Here is a 21,784-nt window from a genome sequence, read left to right as displayed (position 1 = left end):
CCTTGGGCTGCCCATCCACAGCACAGATGCCCCCCCCCTAAGATTAGACGACAAGAAAATGAGAGGTTTGGTGCTTGCAGTCCTGTCTCCCCTGCTCAGTGTGAATGGGGGACACAAGAAGAATACTAGATGCAACTGACCATGTTCATTAAGCCAAAGATGATCAATACCACTTTGTTCTGTTGATTTGCCTCTGGAGATTAATCCATCCAACCAGTGGCTGTTATAGACCAACTATAGGAACCACTAGTCTCAGTCACTGCTTCTTGAGTAATCAGTCCTTGTCTAGAGACCTTGAGACACAGCAAAGCATCTCTCTCCACCATCTGATTTTGAAGTAGAGGATCTTCTGGGAGATCGGTACAAGAGGACGGGATTGTTATGACAGCTGGACCAGGTCTTTGATAACTGACAGCATTCTGACAGCCCTGTCAGACAGATACAGCATTACTGGACTTTCAGTTCCCTAGCGGCAAGTTCAACTCCTCATGAGCAGCCTTCTCCATCACCACCACGTTAGCAGCACCCTTGTCTCCTACAAGATGCCCAACAAGCAGTGTAATATCCAGAGAAAGCTCTGCTCCAGCTCTTAGACTGCTGCTCCCAGTCTTTCCTTCAGACCTTCCTCTATAGGTACATCTACACTGCAAGTGAAGGTGTAACTGTAACAGAAGTAGTCAGACCCGATCTAGCTTTAATCTCGCTAGCACGGGTAACAATAGCCATACAGATATAGTGGCCCAGGGTTCAGAGCAGGCTAACAACCAGAGGACCTACCCAGCGTCCCCGGAGGGTCTGTACTCTGGTTGTTAGCCCATGCAGAAGCCACATCACCCCATCTGCACTGCTATTATCCTCTGTGCTCGCTAGATTTAAACTCGCACAGGTGTGCTTATCCCGGACACAATCACACCTTTCACTTGCCATGCAGACGTACCATCACACGGCGTTAATTGTGCACGTAAAGATTTGCACTGCTCAGAAAACCGCCACAGATTATTTTTTAACCCTGCACCAGCAATTCCCACCTCCACCACACCAGCGTTTTAGAAGACAACCAAGCCAAGAGCGTAAAGACAATGACCTTCTTGGCTGGGCTGGGAAAGTCGGGTGTGGGCCAGGATCACAGCAAAGCTGGCCCCTCAACTGCAGATGGTGACAGGGCTTATCTGCTTCTGCCTCAAATGTGCTGCAGCGGCTCATGCTTTTGGTACATCATCTACGCTGTTACCAAGAGGCAGGCATCCCTCTTATCTGGTTCTTTAAACACTACCTGTCTAGGCTGGAAAGCCATTTCCAAAGAGAGAGGCGGGAGAAAGCCCGCAGTGAGACTTATGTGTTCTCTCTGTCAATTGTATGGTGCACAGAGAATGGGAAATTTAATAGTCCGCTCTGCATTCTAATCATATCCCGGTGGCTGTCTCAGATGCACATTTGAAAGTGCCACATTGAAATGAAAGGTAGGACGCTGCCTTCTGTACGTCGTGGTGCTATTAGAGGAATTCATGTCCTCTATGACCCAAGTTTCACCTCCTCCCTCTCTTCCCCCTTCCTTATTCTGGGCATTTTCCCTTTCACAGTATAGAGAGCCATGATTAGAAGGAACAGGGAATCTGGCGGGACCTTCTGCAATTATCATCACAGCTCTTGCATTTTCCCCAACTCCACTTTCTAATTCAAAAGAGTGGGTTCTTTTAAAAATGTTTTCTCTGCTGCCTGGGGAAATATGCCTGTCCAAGCCTCAAGCCCTGAAAAATGGGAATTCAAGGCATTTCCACTCACTCTGGACCTGTTCCACAGAGCCGCTCAGAATCCCCGGGCATGAGGCCACAGGAAATCTTTATCCACATCCTGAGGGTGCCAATCACAAAAATCTTGTCTGCAGAATGGTTTGTGCTTCTCAGGTCAGATCTTCACCTGGTGTAAATCAGTGTAGCTCCATTGATTTCAGCGGAGCGACTCTAATTAAACCAGTTGCAGATCTGGCCCCTATAGTTTAAATATGTTCCTATTTACTAATCACTGCATTCCATGTCCCTAATTAGTGCCAGTTAAATGTCACTTATTTAAGGACAAGATTCTGCCCAGAGAAGTCTGTCCTCTAATTGGGGTTTACACCACTTCGCCCATGGGCGGTGGGGTCATGTTAGTAGAGACAAACTCTGCTACTGTTTTTAGAACAAGAGGTCCCTCTTCCAGGCACTAGTCCTGTATAGAATGGTTTTACTTCCCCAGTCACTGCTAACAAATTTAACCCATGGTAAGCATGATGTGACAGTGGTGTCTTAGCATAGTATGATCCATGGTAAGTACAAAGGGTCCTGTGTTCCCCTTCTGTTAAAATATAGTTAATCACAGACCTTCTTAGAGCGGAGGCCCTAACGAGGACCCTAAGCCCTTAACCCTAAAGGAAACAGCTACAAGCACAGTCATGAGTAAGCAGACTTACACACAACTTGAGTTCCAGCTTTGTTTCATTTCTTTACCAGGGAACACAGCCTGCCTGGAACTCTATGCAGCACACAGAGCTATCTAGTGGCTGAATAATATAACTGCAATACATGTCTCATTGCTTCTCCCATGTAAAAAGGCCAATGCATGCTGCTCCCTGTAGATGCACTAAGAAACGGAAGCTGTATTTCTTCCCATTGGAGTTTCCACAAGCTCAAGTGAGAGGGCAATGCCACGTTGATGACTCCCCTCCTTCCCTCTGACAATCACAGGGCCGTCAGGCAGATTTCTTATTCCTTTTGTGCCCCCTGCATCATGAAGCAGTGGGGGTGACACAACCCAATGCAACTACCTTATATAACACCAAGTCAACTACTACTGTATAAGTAACAAGTGCTTATAAGAGGGTGCTGGCATGGAAGAAAGATTAATGCTATCACGCAATGACAGACCAGGGTGCCTGGTTTAATGGGGGCCAGCCAGACTCCCACAAGCTATGAAAGTGCTGAGGACAGTGGGGTCTGCAGCAGACGAGTGGGCTCGGAAAGCAGCATGTGTAAGACCTCAGAGCTGTGCCTCACGGACTGCCATGCCTGATTGGCTGAGGAAGCTTGCAAGCCAGCTCTTAAGCCAAGCAGGAGGTGCAGCTGACTGGCTGCTCCATGCATCTGCTTGCGGATTCTCTGCCTCCTTGTGCCTGTCTTGCTCCAAGCCCTGCACCCAGCCTCAACCCTGCCCTGAACCTGCTTTTGCTCCAGTCCTGCCATAGCCTCATCGCAGCCTCTGAACCAGCCCTACTCCTGTCTTCTCTGAGTCCGGTTCTGGTATTCTGATCCTGATTCCTGCTCCGACCACTAGGTCTGCTGGCCTATGGCCTGGGATCCTGACAGAAAGCCCTGTAACTGCACCAGCTCATGGTATGCTGGAAGAATGCGCCACTGCTACTTTCACCACAGTCAAGAGATTCAAAATGTGGAGATGCCTGTTGTTAGTGGTGGTATCTGTCCATGCTAGCGCAACACCCAGGGGATAAACTAGGCTCAGTGATGGCTGATGATGAGCAATCCTAGCAATCAGTGATGAGGAGAGACCTCTGGTGTTAGGCTAGCTCCAGGGCCAAATGGTGCCCCAAGCAAGGAGCGTCTTCGGCACACACCCACACCCCGCCCACCACTCTGCGTGTTAAACTTTTGAATATCTTATTTTTATTGCATTTGTAGCCCATTTCATGACTTTGATGCACAATTTGCATGCATGACTTATCCCTGACATGTAAGACTGACTGGCGGCGCCCCGCCCCTCATATACCCACGAAAACATGGCTGACAACATTCTGCAAGGTTTGAGGGAAATGTCGTTCTCAGAAGGTCTGGAAGGTTCCACAAGATTCTACAAAGGTCCAGAACATTCTAGGAGGTTAATGAAAAATGAAGCCACATACGGAATACCTGAAACATTTTACTTCAAATATTCTATTTTCCCTTTTGTCGCTAACAACAAAAACAGCACACACACACTCAACTCTGGCACCCCAGGCGGTCGCCTGAGTTGCCTGCCCCTAAATCCAGCCCTGGTTAGCTCATTCATCATCCATCATCTATGCCAGGGTAGGACCCTTCCATCCATTCATTTACTTCCAGGGTGCCCATCGGCATGGTAGCTGGGCACAATATACTGTTTCCCATAGTTTGTTTCTCTGTTTCATCCAGCCCAATTTTATAGGAGACGGACAAAGGAAAGGAAAAAGGTGGGAGGGGGAGAAAAATGGGAAACCCTGCTGACTCCGTCCCCTGGTCCTGTTCTCTGCCCATGGGATAAGAGTGATTCTCATTGACTTCACTGGAAGTTATATGTATCCTGCAGCGGCAGAATAAGCTGGAGTCTAGGACATCACTTTGCTGGGTTTAACAATGAGAAACAGTCACAGCTGCTCAGCTGCGGCCTTAGCCGCGGGTGCTGATTGTGATGAGAATTTGTCTTGGCAAACAAATTTAAAAAAAAAAATCCAATCAATATGTGAGTGCACATGTGAGCCCAGGAAGCTTAATTAATTTCCTACAGGCTGGAAGTAGCTTTGTCAGACTAGCTCTTTGTTTTGCGGAATAAGCAAAAGCTGCAAACGAATCAGCTCCAATCTCCATTGTAGATGGGCAGGGCCCTGGAAACGCCTGTGCAGTCAGCAGACTGCTGAGAGCCCCTTTCCCAGATGGTTATGGGGAATTGCTTTCTCTCTTCCTTTTCCCTTCACAGCTGCACATGCTTAGCCGAGGAGGGAGTTAGCAGAGGTGCAGATCAAGAGACTTTCAGCGTCACCATACCGGCAGCTGGCTACAGTGCTCCAAGGAAGAAGAGAAATTAGCAGCCCACCTCATGAGTCTGACAGAGGAGGAAGGCTGCTGTCAAGGGTTTGCATCCTTAACTTCACACCATGTTCCAACTAGCAGAGCGACCAGGCTCCCGCTTTGTATCTCACCAATTAAAGTGGCTCACTTCCTAACTTTTACCCTCCTTGCACTGCAAGAGCCGACAAAGCCAGGTCTCGGCGTTTCCCACAGGAACATTACAGAGGTGACCTTGTCCCACCTGCTCCTGCAGGTTTGCTGCTTTCAGCATATTCCCAGCAGGTCTGACAGTTCAGATCCAGATCTGAACAGATGCAAAGTTAAAGGGTGTTCGAAGCTGGGATTTTTCCATGACAACTGCCGAGTTCCTCATTTAAAAAAATATATTAACCATCCTGGGTGATAAGTGAAGGCAAGAACCTAGTGTGTCCGGTACATCCATGAGCACATGTTACAGGGATGGTGCAGTGAGTGGCAAAGCCAGGGGACTGCTGGGCTCCTGTCTACAGGGAACAATAATTTTCTCCCATTTCACTGTGTCATAGGGGTGCTGCCCTCTGGTTACTGGAGAGCCCCAGCAGATGCTTGTTATGCATCTCAGCAGGCTAATCAAATGTAAAGCCGCAGTAGGTGAAGTTGGAAGTGAAGGCTGCCTGCTCACCTCTCCCCAGCGCCCGGTGGAAAAGCTTTAGCTCTTGTGTCAGATTAACAAGGGCTGTTGCTGAGATTGCTCTGGCTCGCTAAAGCCTGAGCGATCCCACGCTGTGCTGTGACTGCACCAGCCCTGCTGAATGAATCTCCTACTTAGCTTGCCTCCGGTTATGTTCCCCGTAGGTAGGGCTGCTCGGAAATGGTTCATCAGAATTGCTTTCCACCGGAAAATGCTGTTTCGACTAACCTGAAATATTTCAACAACATTCTCTTTTTAAAAACTGGCAAAAATCATTTAAAAATTTGGGATTTTGGATTCAAAACAACTTTTCACTTTGACATTCACTTTTTAAAATTTAAATAAAAATGGCTGAAATCAAAACCAACCGTTTCAAATCTCTCGCCACAAAATGTTTTGTTTGATTTGAAATTATTATTTTTTAAAATTTTGTTTCACAAAAAGAAAATTGACCCTTGGAAATGTTGGCCCCTCCACCAATCTCTCTCTTTGTTAGAGGGGTAGCTTTCCAAATGCAACCTGGGGAACTGAGATCCATTTCAACCGGCCAGTTCCTTCACTCTTCAAATGCCGAATCTCCTTGGACTTTGCCTCTGGGGATTTAGTAGTCCAGGTTTAGTTTTGCAAGCAGTAATCACTTGCCACAATATCTAGGTTCAGTGCCACACAAGCAACTGTATCCATCACATCTAATAGGAACAGCTCACCATTTGAGTCACCTGAAATGGTACAGGGCCAGAGCATCGGGGAACATACTATGGGGAACAATCTTGTACTGGCCGAGGAGGACAAATAAGATGACTGGCCAGGACCAGGTGTTTCCCATCTCCATAGCTACAAACAACACCATGAGTGACTCCTTTCTTACTAATGATGGGTTCTCTATTACTAGAACCAAGTCAGTGTCCATGCTCAGACTGGGGGGGACCCCCTCCCACTCCCACCCCAAGCTCTGGAAGGGGAACTAGCTCTCAGTGGCTGTCTGTGATGGCAGACCCACTTGTTTCAATGAGCCTCTCTCCACTCAGCAGGGTAGGGTGGTGTTAATGACAAAGGGCCTGACTCGTGTCTCGTGTACACAGGTGCAAATCAGGAGGAATGCCAGGAAAGGCCACGCAATCATAGCTGCAGATGTCAGGCACTAAGAGCCAAATTCATCACAGCTATAAATAAATCCACTGACAGCAGGGATAAATTTAACCCAGGCTATCAGTTCACTTATACCTGTGTAGATCCAGAGTAGCTCTCCAGAGGTGATGGTGTAAATCCGGAGTAAGTCCGTTGACTTGAACAGAGTTAGTCTGGATTTACACAGATGTAACTGAGATCAGAAACTGGTCCAAGGGGAGCTGCTGGGCCAGTGTGCACACGGGGAGGGAAAAGGCCCAATGCACTCTAGGGACTATCTGCAGGGACTCACCAGCAGTGCGAGGCCACCTCTCCAGGTGGTGAGGGCATGATGGCAGATGCAGCAGGCAGAGGGAACGAACTGGGCACCGCTCTGCTGTTGATTCACACTGCTATCCAGGACCAACTACAGTGACTTGTTGGCTTTGAGAGAAACTGTTATGGGCCGTGAAGGGAAATTCAACCTGCTGCAGGCTCCTGTTTAGTGCCTGCAGCGTCTCCCTCACCCTTCTGCGGAATCCAAGCAGCAGATTTCTCTCACTCCTTCCCTATGATCCTACCCGATATTTGAGTGACTCCTGCAGATCTGATATCCTCCCACTTGTTGCCTTTTCCTCATTAATCCACCCGGTCTCTGGCAAAGGCCGCTCGGAAGCAGCACGTGGGCTGCGTCGGGGGAACAGTGCCAGGTACCTGCTGGAATTTGGTCCTTCCTCTTGTGTAGTGACCAAGGTTTAAACACACCAGCGGTGTGGTCAGATCCTCAGTGGCATCAGCGATGTGCCACTGAACTTTCCAGAGCTATGCTGATTTACACCAGTGGAGGATCTAGCCCTCTTCTTGCTAGCACAGCTCCCTGCCCCATGTTAACGAGGATATATTTATTTGCATACTCATTTTGCCAAGCACTGCTATCGACTCCCCTCCCCATCCATCCCTCTTCTGCATGCATTGCTTCCCCGTCTCCCCTTGCCTGTCACTCCACTGTACGCTGCCAAGAGAGGCTCATTTCACCTGGCGCTAGCAACGGATCTGCCATCCAGGCCTCGTGTGAGGTGCAGCTGCACTGCGGAAAGGAGTGATGTGATCTTTCTCCTGCCTTAGCTAAGGGTTTGGAGAGAAAAGGTAGGTGGAGCAACGTCTGTTGGTGAAAGAGATGAGGTTCTAAGCTTCACCGAGCTCTTCCTCAGGTCTAGGAAAGGTACCAAGAGTGTCACAGCTAAATACAAGATCAAACACTTAGTGCACTGGATGAAGGACACCACATGTTGTGATATCTCCACTGCTACCATGATCAACACTCCCCACGCATGCCTATCACAGGGGTCCCACACATGTCTATCACAACATGCAGCGTACCTCATTCAGTGCACAGAATGCCCTAACAACAGTGAAGTGGGTGAAACCAGACACTACACTCTCGAATGAACTTTCACAGGAAAATGATGAATGACAAGAACACCATATCACCTCTGGGTGAGCACCTCTCATGAAGTGATCACTCTAAATCTGACCTATCACACCTGGTCCACTAAGGAAACCTGCACAATGCTTTCAAAAGACGAGCCTGGGAGCTTAAATTCAGAACTTTGCTAGACACTAAAAATCCTGGTCTTAATAAAGACACTGGATTTATGGCTTATTACAACAATCTGTAACCCACTAACTCCCTGTTTTGTCCTATAACTACACAGGTGTTAATGAGCCACCTCACCTTGAATGGTCCCTTAGATGGTCCCTTAGAATATGTGCTGACTACTCATGTTAAACTATCTGTTTGATCTTGTATTTAGCTGTGACACTCTCAGGACCTTTCCTGGACCTGGAGAAGAGCTCTGTGTATCTCAAAAGCTCGTCTCTCTCACCAGCAGAAGTTGGTCCAATAAAAGATATTCCCTCCCCCACTTCATCTCTCTAATATCCTGGGCCCGACACAGCTCCAACAACACTGCATAAGCTGAGACAGTGGTTCTCAAACTTTTGTACTGGTGACCCCTTTTACACAGTAAGCCTCTGAGTGCAACCCCCCCTTATAAATTAAAAACATTTTTTAAAAATATTTAGCACTATTATAAATGCTGGCGACGAAGTGGGGTTTGGGGTGGAGGTTGACAGCTTGCGACCTCGCATATAATAACCTCATGACCCCCTGAGGGGTCCCGACCCTCAGTTTGAGAATCACTGAGCTAAGGGTTGTTACAGAGCTGCTTTTTCCAGCTGTAGAACCCCTGAGACCATACAGAGCAAGAGACTGCAGAAATGGCCAGGGAAGTGAGGTGCAATTTACTAGAGTTCCCCTTTCTCTCTGCCTCTCCCTTTGTCTCTCATTCTCATGCGCTTTGAACAAGCGTCCAGAAACTCAAGCTTCCACCCTGAGATTCACCATCATCTCGCTAATGCAAAGCCAGCTCCTCAATCACAAGACACTCTCACCAGCAGGCTGTCCAGGTAGCTCGGGTTCCTTTATTCTATCGCTACACAACTCACCACCCCTGCGCTGCCGGCTGGTGCAGAGCTGCTGAGAAACGGAGCAGGCAAAGTCACCCCTTTCTACTTTCAAGAAAATTCAGACCACACCCTGCCCCGTGAGGAAAGCCGCCAAACTCTGCCCTAACTCCTGGGAACCTTGGAAACGCTTGCATGGTGCTGCCTACTGACATGGGGCTGGATCCTCAGATGGCATAAACTGGCAGGTTCTACTGACTTCAGTGCAAGCGGGCTAGTTGAGGATTTGGTTCCCTGCAATCTAGGTCACAGCTTTGGTGTCTCTATGAGCCTTTCGAAAGCAAAGGCCTCAGGACAATGCTTTTAACCTGCAGCTGGTGTAATCACAGGGCAGGTGGGGTCCAACCATGTGGTGCCGAAAGCTCCTGCAAAACGCTCAAGGCTGAAGTCAGCAGGTGTGGAGGGAGCTCAGAACCTCCCAGGCCCTAACGCAGAATCGGATGAAGAATCCTTGATCATCACTGTCCTGCTACCTGGGTCAAACCCAGAGCTGCAGTGAGTGGGATACAAAAGTCCTGAATCCTACAACAACATGGGCAAGAAGACAGGGGAGAGGCATGTGTCAGTGAACTCCTGAGTTCCTAGAGCATGTTACCTGTTATTGCCAGTATTCCTTCCTGATTGCTGGAAGATATGGGTGGAAAAACCTGTCATCCCAGTGCCACCTGACCTGCTCGTACATGCCTTCCCACACAGAATTGAATGCCTAAGGCAGTGCCCACGCTGATATACTCCTCTCCCCGACCCCTACCCCCGCCCGTCCTCTGGGGTCAAGGGGAATGCATGGCATGTACATCAGCTGCGCGTTGGGCCCCTTTATGTCACCATCATGCCAGCTTTGGCTTAATGGACCCATCGCTGATCAGAATCGTTGCCAAGTGTCAGATCTCTAGCAAGTGATTTGGAAGCAGGTATCACTCCTGCTGATGAGTGGATTGTGAGCAACACAGACTGAGTTTGGATGATTGCATGTTTACTGAAATGCCCTGATCCTATGGTGATGGGCAGCAGTACAAACCCCTTAGGAAGAGTGGGATGGGATTATGCTGGGCAATGACCGTTGCCCTAATGTCTGGTGTCTGTTGCATGAGAAGAAAAAAAAGTCAGCTAGCTCTTTAGACCAGGGCAGACCCCAACTCTGCCTGGAAATCCAGGTCCCACCCCCACCGAAGGATCATGAGATTCTTGCCTTAGCTCGGAGCTTACCTATTTGAGGTGCAGGGTATCCATACTGCTGCAGTTCGTCAGCATCCTCGCGCTTTCTGTTATCAGTGGACCTCAGCGACTGGCTTCTGGAATTATAGCGTCCATTGGCTACGGCAAGGCAATGGGTCATGTAAATAAATCTGGGTTGACTCTGTGAGATCTTTCACTACAAAGTTACATTTGAGAAAACAACAACCAACAGCAAAACCCAGTTTGGGAGCATGGATCTCAGAGTCCCAGTGCCGCTGATTTGCATCACAGACATCCCCCCTCCCCAGTCAGCGTTAGCTCCTGAGCCAGATCATTGGCCTGTGCTGCCATCAAACCAGGGGCTTTAGCATTTAGAGGCACTGGGACCCGTTTCATCCATCCCCAAAGCTTCACTTAATAGCTTTCAGTGAAGTTGTGCACCCCCCACCCCCAGGCCCTTCTCTAGGAAACCCCCAGGAAGTATCAACAGATACCAACAGATACAGGGAGGTTTAATGCCAGGCACACTAGAAAAGTGTTTGCGAACTACAGGCAACTTCATATTAGGCCCCTAAGACAAGACAATGTCTGCGCTTTTCCTTGTACACATTAGGGTTCCATTGATCTTTGAGATGCATTGCCAATGTGTCTCACCTTGCTCTGTAAGGCGCGTTGAGCTCTACGATGGAAATAGGAGCTAGGTATTAGTATTATTAGCATACAACTCCACCTCGCCTGGGTTATTTCCCGAGCTGTTTTTGGTCTGCAGCTATCTACGGGGCATCATGGAGATGGGAAGGGCAGAGGGGAATTTGCAGAGGAAGAGGATTCCTCAGGATCGGAGAAGGGGAGGACACAACATTGTCGGCCCCCATCACATGATTGGCTAAGGGTAGAGACCACCAAACGTCCGGTCCTTGAACCCAGGAACTCCAGAGCTAAGAGCAGGAGTCTCTACTGCTACAGCTGAAGGACAAAAATCCTGCTCCAAAGCACACTGAAACCAGTGACCTCTCCCATTGAGTTCCGTGGGCTCTGGATCAGGCCTTGAGGGCATGTCTACATGGGGACATGCAGGAAAGTTATGCCATAGTAACTAATTTAAAGTGCATTAGTTAAAATGCATTTAACCTGTGTGTGGATGCTCTTATTCAAAAGAAAGTGGCCCTGGTTCACTTTAGCTTAACTCTTTTCTAATTTGGATTAACTTCCCATGTTAAACCCTGAGCACGATAGCTGCCACCTGAAGTAGATTCATACCCTCTGTGGCATCCAGCAGGTTGCACACCCACAACAGTGGTTTCTACATGCAAATGCCCTTAAAGAGGAACAAATAATGAAAGAGAGAATTGCCAGGATCTAAATTCTGCTCTCAGTTACCTTGGCGTAAATCTGAAATAACTCCACTGACTCTATCAGAGTTATATGGTATAAGGGAGAACAGAATTTGGCCCTAGCAATCTCTGATCTGGCAACTGGTTTGTTTCCAAACAGAATATACTGGACAGAGGGTCACTCTGCCTGATGGAGGCACAACAGCCTCTCGCCCTTTCAAAACAGCACACGCACTGCCGAGGGCTGGAAGTGGTGACAAATCCGGTCCTTGGAACCCTGGGAAAATTAATAAAGGTTAATGAAGCTGACAGGCATGTGCTGGTGCGAGTCTGTAACACCATCAAAAAAGGGAAAGCAAAGGAGGGGGAGGAAGGATGCAGAGCGTCCCTGCCAGGAGCCAGACTTCATGTAGAGCAGGTTGGTTTGTGGAGGAGGCCAATATGGGCTGCCTAATTAAAGGCTAGTTTGAAATCTCACCTCCCTTGTCTTCTTCCCCCACAACATCCATGCAAAGGAGGCCGGGAACCAGTCTGCTGTGACTTCTCTTAACCTTCCAGCACTTGCAGTCTGCAGACTGGCTGCCAGCAAAATAAATGAGGAGGAGGATGGACAGCGTCTATCTGTTATCAGAGAGAAGCTCAGGATGCAGTTAGCATCAGCTGCTGGATTTTGAACATCCCAGTACTCAACCGTGTGTGGGGCTGGGGGTTTGGTTATACCCAGATAAGGGTCAACTGGAAAATCTGGATCTGGCCACTGGTTCATATTTTGAATACCTGGAAAACTCAGGGCTGTTCCAATGAGGGTTTGGTTTTGGGCCCCTACCTACATACCTACCCACAAATCCATCCATCCATCCCTTTGTTTATCACTCCAGTCTAGTCTAGTCTAATCTACTCTAAATCCATGGTTTTGAAAGGATCAAAACCAGGAGAATCTACAGCATCCCTTGGCCACCATAAGCTGCCCCCAGACTCAAAACTCATGCAAAATGGGAGCAGAAGCAGGGACGAGCAGCAATGTTTAGCTATGGAGCTTTAAATAGATTGGTTGGGAGCTCAGCAATGGATGTGGTGTAAAAACCCAGAGTCAAAATTTTCAAAAGCGACTGGTGATTTTGGAAGGGTGGGTGGGAAAACAGATAAAGTAAATTGGCTTTTAAAAATCCAGTCCGTTTCGCTAATCTCAGGTTCTCTTAGTAAGACTTTCTACGTGCAGATATGGGGGGAGGGAGTTATCTCGGGTGTGCCTTTTTCCAGTCCCTCAGAAGATGCACTGCTGGTGAAATTCACTCCTGAGCAGTTAGACAGAATGAGGCCTACGAACCATTTAACCACTTAAAACCAGATTTTCAACAAGGTTGAATCACTTAAAACCGGATTTTCAGTTGGGACCCGATTTTCACAAGAGCTAAACTCCAATTTTGTCCTGAGTGAGAACAACAGGGACCAGTGGGTGCTGAGCACTTTTGAAAATCCGGCCCGTGGGACTGACCCAGGTGTTAAGTGGGGCTTAGATCTGGTGCTGGATGAATCTGTCCCCAGAAGCTGAAGTAGGAGATGCTACCATGGATGATCATTCATGACAAAGGCATCTCAGACTTGTTCCCTCCACAGCGGTCTATTTACTAATCTGTCGAGGGGGTCTCATTAGGAACACGTTCCGTGCTGTTCCATTGCTTTCCCAGGCTGTCTCCAAGGGGTTAGTTCCCTGACTGGACCTGCCATGGCGTGTCTGGCTTCTGTCTGATTAGAGTCTCCTGATGGTTCGTGTTGGTCTCTGCTAAGTTGTGCGATTGCTTTTGTTCCCTTGCTGACAGGATAGGCCTGAGCTGCCATATCTCACCCAGTGACAGCTGATCAGGACCACGGGCTGAAAATGCCAGCCCTTGTGCCCACTAAGGGTCTGACTCACCACTGGCTTACTCCACTTTTACACCTGTGTCACTCCATTGACATCAAGGGGGTGACTCCAGTGTAAAATGGGTGAATCCAGTCCTATTTTCACACTAAGCAGGAACATTCCCCCTGGGCCTTGTTTGGAATTGCTTTGAAAGGTGATCCAAAAAATAGTCACTCTCTCGCCCTGCATAAAGGGAGCCTGATCCAGCTCCCGGTGTAGTCCACGGAAAAACTCTCAATGGGATTTGGATCCAGCCCAAAGTCAGTCTGCAGGAGCTTTGTTAGGGGAGTGACACAAGGGAAATGGGGCACAGATGCGACCCGGGTGCAGGGAACTCAGCAGCCCCCTCGGCAATGTAGCAAACAGAGGGAGGGTCATACAGGGATCAGTGTTAAGTCTGGTGGTATTTTAGGTCTTATCTACATAAATGATCTGTCATTTATGCTGTAGGCTAAGGAACCATACAGATAGCGGTGGAGGAGCTCGCACTGAGGACACAGAAATGACACCACGGAATCCAGAGAAGTTTTAAACATAGGCAGAAAATAACCAAATGAGACTTTCATTAGAAACAATATCTGGGGAAGGCAATAATCCCCAGCACAGATATTCAATGGGAAGGAGAGACCTGTGCAGCAGTGGTGCTGAAAGAGACCTAGGGATGAGTGTGCAGTAAATGAGACAGGAGCTTGCAGTGCAAGATGAGCAAAAGGAGTCTGCATGTGCCGAGGCATTGCCTCGCAGAGCAAGGGGGTTACAGTCCTTCTCTACGTGGTTCCAGGGCATCCACAGCTGGAGATCTGCATTCCACAGCTGGAGATCTGCATTCCACAGCTGGAGATCCGCATTCATTTCTCATTACAAGAAAAAAATAGAGGGATTCAGAAAAGAGCAACAAAAATAAGGGGCTAGAGTGGTGGATTTATGAAGAAAGATTAAAAAATCTCTCTCTGCTGGTTAAGAAACAACTGAAAGAGGGATGCCACCACAAGAGGCTGCAAACGCCAGAGTGGTGTAAACACAAAGGAAGGAGAGGCATTATCTACAAGGAGGCATAGCTAGGAGTAATGGGGAGAACATTAAGAAAGGGGTTTCTTCAACAGCTCTTAAAAGCTTTAATGAGCTCTGTCTGCTTACACCAGCTGAGGAACTGGCCCCAGTTGGCTCAATTTGGGCACTCAAAACCAGTGCAAATGTTGCCAGGTGTGATCAGTGAGTCCCAGTTACTAAACTTTTGAAGTGCTCTCTGAAGGAGAAATATAATTAAAGTATTGCTGGCAACAGCAGCTGGCTCCTCTGTACAGGACAGGATGCTGTTCTAGCTTGATGAATCCCAGGCTTGCCTGCAGGGAACAGATACATTCACACATAGAGGACGTTTCGTCTCCCTTTGTGATTCCAGTAAACGGCCTATTTTTATTGGAATTTGGGGGTGGTGGTAGATATCGAGTATGAGCCGTACTCCTTTGAATGGCAGATTGAACATATGCATAGCTAAATGTTATACTTTCAGGGCCAGATCCCACTCTCTGTTACCCCCATGTAAATCCAGAGCAATTCCATTGAAATCAGTGGAGTTGCTCTGGGTTTACACCGGTGTAACCAGGACAGAATTTGGCCCTGGTTGTCTTTACATTAGGAGCAAAGATGTATGTGCCTGTTTGGCATATTCATAAATGTCAGTGATGGTTTCACACTGCCTCTGCCAGACTGGATGGCTTCATTTCAGCTGGCTCCCTTGTTAGTTTCAGTTCCCAGGATTAAATGGGGGATGCTGACATCTTTGGTCATTCTGGGCGTGCAGGGCACTAGCATTAGGATGTGAGATACCCTGTCTGTATTTTCCCACTCTGCTGTCGTAGTTCCGTCAGTGCCCGGAGTCAGCCTCCTCGCGTGAACAGCAGCTCCACTCAACACGCCAATTTGTTAGTGATCAGAGCTTTTAGCGCCAAATGGCAGGGCTGGGCCATTAGAACAACGGCTGTCGCCCCTTCGATCCAAAAGGGTCAGGACAAGCTTGCTGGTCCCCAAAGCCTTTTCTATCTTGCTCGACTTTCCCTATGAAATAGCAGCTCTGGCCAAGCCCAACAGATGGCAGAAATCTCTCTGCCTGAGTTAGGAGGGAGGATATCACTGGGTTCTTTGCCTCTAGCAAGGAACAAACTGAACAATAACAAACACTGAACATTGTCCTTCAGATTAACTGTTTTAAGCTGAATGGCTAAAAAGATCCTGGCTAACCAGGGCTGCTGCTAGCAGATGAAGGTTTGTTTTCAGTCTGCGCTTAGCCTCAAGTCCAGTCATCCCTCGACATCTCTGGGCACCAGGCTTTGCTCATGGCTCACACTAAGGCTGAGGGACACCATGAGGGACACCTGCACCTGCATCGAAGCACATCACTTAGCCATGGGTGCTTCGGGAAATTGGGGAGGAACAGCAAGTGATAAACTTTACTATTTGAGATATGCATGGGAAGGCAGGGACAATGGGTCAAGCCAATGGAAATATCTATATTATACAGTCTACAGCCTGTCATTAGCTGGTGGGTCACCTGCTGGTGGGTGCATCTGTTCACTAATTTCAACTCAAAGGGAATGGAATTTGCAGTCAGATTCTTTAAAATTCTTGTTTAAAAATTAACTTCTTTCTAACTTTGATGCCTAATGAAAACTTGCAGAAAAGGACATCTTTTTAAGTAAGCATTCCTTCTGGTAAGACAACTGTTCCCAAAGTGTGGGTCGGGACATCAAACGGGGTCACATCTTCAGCAGATGGGGCCACAACAATCTGTAGTGGGCAGAAGAGGCCATTTTGCTCTGCACAGCATGACCTTACATGCGCGGTACGTGTGAGACCACGATGCAAGGAGGACATCATTTTGCTCTACAAAATGGCACCCCCTTGCACAGCGTGACCTCCTATGCACTATACGTAAGAGGTGATGCTTTAAGGAGAATGGCATTTTGAAGAATAAAATGGCACCCGGCGTGCTGTCTGGGGTCAGGAAAGGAAATAAATCATTAAAATGGGGTTGTGCTGGCAAGACGTTTGGGAGCTTGCAATACATGTCTCTGTGACCATAGAGAAGCTGGATCAATTCAGCCTGCAAATACGGTGTACATTTTTAACAGAGAGGGTAATGAACAACTAGAACAATTTACCAAGGTTGGGGTGGATTCTCCATCACTGGTAATTTTTAAACTCAGATAGAAAGCTTTTAGGAACAGGTTAGACAAACACCTGTCAGGGATGATCTAGATAATAGTTAGTCCTACTTCAGTCCAGGGGGCTAGATTAGATGACCCACTGAGGTTCCTTCCAGTCCTACATTTCTATGATTGGATTACTATATTGGGGGGGAGGGATAGCTCAGTGGTTTGAGCATTGGCCTGGTAAACCCAGGGTTGTGAGTACAGTCTTTAAGGGGGGGCCACTTAGGGATCTGGGGCAAAATCAGTACTTGGTCCTGCTAGTGAAGGCCGGGGGCCAGACTCAATGACCTTTTAAGGTCCCTTTCAGTTCTAGGAGATAGGATATCTCCATTAATTTACTTTTTAAAAAAACAATATGTTCTAGTTCAAACAGGAATTGTTTTGGGGAAGTTCTCTGACCTGTATTACACAGGAGCCCAGACTAAATGATTCCAATGGCCCCTTCTAGCCTTTATGAATTTATGACCTCTATGAAGGACTCCAACAAAACTGAGAAAGATCAGAATTAACAATTCCTGGTATTTCCTAAACAAACACAAACAGAATTTAAAAACTTCCTTTCAGGACTGCTTCATGTGCCAAAATAAGGAGGAAACAGAAGGGGGAGGGCATACATAGAATTTATTAAAGTCACTTTGGAGGTCATGATTTGGTTTTGTAAACAGATCTTAAGAAATATATTAAAATACACTGGAAATGGACAGCCAGAGAAGAGAAGGCAGATTCACCAGCAGAGGAATTCAGAGCCCAGTTTACAGGCAGTGGAAGCAGGTGCTCTGTTGAGGCGGGATGCAGGGTTGAAAGAATGGGGCTAAGGGGTCTCCTTTTAATCACAAGACTTTGCAGCAACTCTGTAGCACTGTACATCCAAAGAGCCTAAAATGCCTTACAGCTCCTGAGTGGAGCCTCACAAAAGCAGCTGGGGGAGGTATTTGTTCTGATTCCCATTTTATAGGTCATAGGGAGGGTAAAGCGAGTCGCTCACAGCCATGCACTAAGAACATAAGAACGGCCATACTGGGTCAGACCAATGGTCCATCCAGCCCAGTATCCTGTCTGCCGACAGTGGCCAATGCCAGGTGCCCCAGAGGGAATGAACAGAACAGGTAATCATCACGTGATCCATCCCCTGTCGCCCATTCCCAGCTTCTGGCAAACAGAGGCAGGGGACACAATCCCTGCCCATCCTGGTTAATATCCATTGATGGTCCTATCCTCCATGAATTTATCTGGCTCTTCTTTTAAGCCTGCTATGGTCTTGGCCTTCACAACATCCTCTGGCAAAAAGTTCCACAGGTTGACTCTGCGTTGTGTGAAGAAATACTTCCTTTTGTTTGTTTTAAACCTGCTGCCTATTAATTTCATTTGGTGACCCCTAGTTCTTGTGTTATGAGAAGCACTAAACAACACTTCCTTATCTACTTTCTCTATACCAGTCATGATTTTATAGACCTCAGTCATATCTCCCTTTAGCTGTCTCTTTTCCAAGCTGAAAAGTCCCAGTCTTATTAATCTCTCCTCATACGGCAGCCGTTCCATACCCTTCATCATTTTTTTTGCCCTTTTCTGAATTTTTTCCAAGTACATATCCAGGGGTTAGGTGTGGCTAGCCTGAGCTGCCGTGGTCACACTGCTATTTTTAGGTGCCGGCGAGTCGAGCATATGTACATTTGACCAAGCTGGGAATCACACCTCTCAACTGCTGTGTAGATGTACCCACAGTGGCTAAAAGACCCGCGGCTGACCAGGATCAGCTGACTCAGGCTCCCCAGGCTTGGGCTGTGGGGTTATAAAATTGCCATGTACAGATGTGCTGGCATAGGCTGAAGCCCAGGCTCTGAGATCAGAGGGTCCCAGAGCCCAGGTTCTAAGATCAGAGGGTCCCAGAGCCCAGGCTCTGAGATCAGAGGGTCCCAGAGCCCAAGCTCTGAGATCAGAGGGTCCCAGAGAGAGGGCTCCAGCCCCAGCTCAAATATCTACACTGCAACTTGATAACCCCGAAGGCCAAGCCCTGCAAGCCTGAGTCAGCTTATCTAGGCCAGTCACAACATGCTGTTATTGCAGCGTAGACCTATCCCATGTGGCTTTTCACCTGTTCTTTAGGGCAGTGGTTCTCAACCAGGGGTCCAAGGCCCCCTAAGAGGTGGAGAGCAGGTTTCAGAGGGGCTACCAAGCAGAGCCAGCAGGGTAGAAAGCAGAAGCCCCACTGCACGGGGCTGAATCCCACGGCCCTGAGCAATGTAGCTTCATGGGAGCCTATGTGGCGTGGGGCCCCAGGTAATTGCCCTGCTTGCTACCCCCTCTAACGCCGGCCCTCGCTTGTACACCTCTAAACCGATATAATGTGACCTGACATAACAAGAATTAGGATATAACACGGTAAAGCAGCACTCCAGGGGGTGGGGCTACACACTCCGACGGATCAAAGCAAGTTCAATATAACACGGTTTCACCTATAACGTGGTCAGATTTTTTTGGCTCCCGAGGACAGCGCTATAGCGGGGTAGAGGTGTATCTGTAAAAAACCAGTTACTGTGGCACAGGTGGGCCATTGAGTTTTTATAGCATGTTGGAGGGGGGGCTCAGAAAGAAAAATATTGAGAACCTCTGGTCTAGGGGCTAGATTCAGGGTGGATAAAAATCAATGACTTTTAAAAAAAAATCAAAAAATTGGATTATTTTAATTTAAAACGGATTTTTTGATAAAATGCTTTTTGAAGAAAAAACCTATTTAAAGATAGTTTTAATTAAGATACATTATAGATCAAAGATATCTATCTCACCATGGAAAAGGGATTATAAATTCTAACTCTATAGTATGAGACAATATATTCATGTAATGTTTAAGGAAAGTTTTGTAAATGAGTTCCAATAGTTCATGGATTAGGGACCCAATTTTATGGGGCTCCAGGGGCTTCTGTATAGATTATTTGGTTAATCTTTCTATCTACTCAATGGGACTCAGTGCTCAGTCTAGAAGATACCATCAGAGATGCTTAGTTTTTCAGTTCTCAAACTGTGGATTTGTGTCTCCAGAGATAACATGCTTGTTAACAGCAAAAATGTTTTTAAATAAATAAATCTAGAGAGGTGAGAAATAACAGACCTCAATCCTACTGCCCCTCTGCAAATTTATGTACACAGTGTCAATCCCTTACCGCTCTCTAAAAGTGCAAAGTTTCAAAAAGTTCAGTGCATAGAAGATTGGTGGGGGCGGAACAGATCTGACAAGGAGAAGACGTCTGGAGATAAATGTGAGAAGGGAGGGACAGGCAGGAGAAACAAAAGTGAAACTGTCTGAGCCACATATTTCAGAATCCACTTTTACGTAGAAATCCATGATGAAATCGAGTCTTCCTGACTAGTGATTTAAATCAATTTGGTTTAAACCAAATCCACCCTGGCTGGATTACATACAGCACAAGTCTACACTGCAGTTAGAGGTGTGAGTGCAATGTATGTAGACGTACCTGAACTAGCTAATCTAGCTAGCAATGAAACCGTGGCAACACGGACAACAGTCCCAGGTCTGTACCTGGACAGTTAGCCCATGCTGCCAGGATGGCACTACGATTGTTATTGGAGTTATCTAGATCGAAGCTTGCTCAGATATGTCTCTACACGCTGCAGTCCAACTTCTGACTACAGAAGAGACATACCTTCAGATATTCAAGAGAGTCTGCTGCTGGCCTTGAGCTAAAATAGTCCTTTAGCTCAAGCAGTCTTGTACTTTTAGATCCAGATGTCCCAGGTTAAATTCCTTCAGATAACGCAACCAAAGGGACAATATTAAACTTTAAAGGCCAGCTGACCATGCACACTAGCGCTTCCAAAGTTACTAGCGATTGTGGGAAACGTGAACAAAACTTCTCTAGTTTAGACAGAGCCTCAATGACAAATCCGCTGAAGGAACCGGAGAAGATGAAGTTTAATATACTGGAAAGTTTCTTTAAAAAAAACCTCTAATTACAACATGATTTAACTTTATGGAAGTGGTAAAAAATGCATGAAATCATTTTAGCCCTTATTAGAGAAATCCATTCACATCCCTCTATTTTAACTTCGCCTTTGTGAGCGAGTCCACTTCCCTGCCTTTGAAGACAGTTGAACTTTCCCCGGTTATCTGCCTCATCAGAGGACCTAATCATACATACTTCTCTGCAAATTTGAAACAAAAAAGAAGGGAATAATTATAATCAGAGCCCGCTCACATGAGCCAGGCTCAGATTTCTTTTCTTTTTTTCCCCCTACTTGGCTAATGCAAAAGAAGCATTGGAAATGAAGGTGCCTGAAGACACAGGCTTGAATCATCAACATCCCTCTGCTGGTTGGCATTGGCAGATCGCCCTCGATCCTCTAGAGCAGGGGTGGGCAAACTTTTTGGCCCACTGGCCACATCTGGGTATGGAAATTGTATAATGGGCCATGAATGCGCACGAAGTTGGGGGTGAGGGCTCCAGCTGGGGGTGCGGGCTCTGGGGTGGGGCCAGAAATGAGGAGTTTTGGGTGCAGGAGGGGGCTCCAGGCTGGGACAGGGGGTTGGGGTGCGGGGGAGGGGTGAGGGCTTCAGCTGGAGGTGCGGGCTCTGGGGTGGGTGTGCAGGAGGGAGCTCTGGGCTGGGACTAAGGGGTTCAGAAGGCAGGAGGGGGATCAGGGATGGGGCAGAGGTTTGGAGCATGGGACGGGGTTGGGGTGCAGACTCTGTGGGGTGTTTACCTCAAGCAGCTCCCAGAAGGAGAGGCATGTCTGTCCTCCAACTCCTACACGGTGGCACAGCCAGGTGACTTTGCACACTGCCACATCTGCAGACACTGCCCCTGCAGCTCCCATTCGCTGTGGTTCCTGGACAATGAGAGTGCGGGGGCAGTGCCTGGAGCAGGGGCAGTGTGCGGGGTCCCCTGGCTTCCCCTATGCATAAGAGCCAGAGCAGGGACATGACACTGCTTCTGGGAGCTGCATGGAGCGGGGCAAGCTCAAGACCCTGCTCCCCGGCAGGAGATCAAGGGCAGATTAAAACATCTGGAAGGCCGGATGCAGCCCCCAGGCCGTAGTTTGCCCACCCC

The 21,784-nt window shown here is 47.7% G+C and overlaps 1 protein-coding gene across 1 annotated transcript in view; it reads right to left on the bottom strand.

Moving 5' to 3' along the window:
* ADGRB1 (adhesion G protein-coupled receptor B1) overlaps nucleotides 1-21,784 on the bottom strand; it is a 383,634-nt gene that overhangs the window by 190,097 nt on the left and 171,753 nt on the right. Inside the window, exon 4 of the mRNA XM_050940709.1 lies at nucleotides 10,303-10,410. Within this exon, the coding sequence (XP_050796666.1) occupies nucleotides 10,303-10,410 (108 nt within the window). The remainder of the gene's footprint in view (nucleotides 1-10,302; nucleotides 10,411-21,784) is intronic.

Source organism: Gopherus flavomarginatus, chromosome 2 (assembly GCF_025201925.1).
Source record: "Gopherus flavomarginatus isolate rGopFla2 chromosome 2, rGopFla2.mat.asm, whole genome shotgun sequence".
NCBI classification, from domain to species: Eukaryota; Metazoa; Chordata; order Testudines; family Testudinidae; genus Gopherus; species Gopherus flavomarginatus.
The sequence above is the reverse complement of the archived record's forward strand: the minus strand, read 5'-3'. Positions and strand labels throughout refer to the sequence as shown.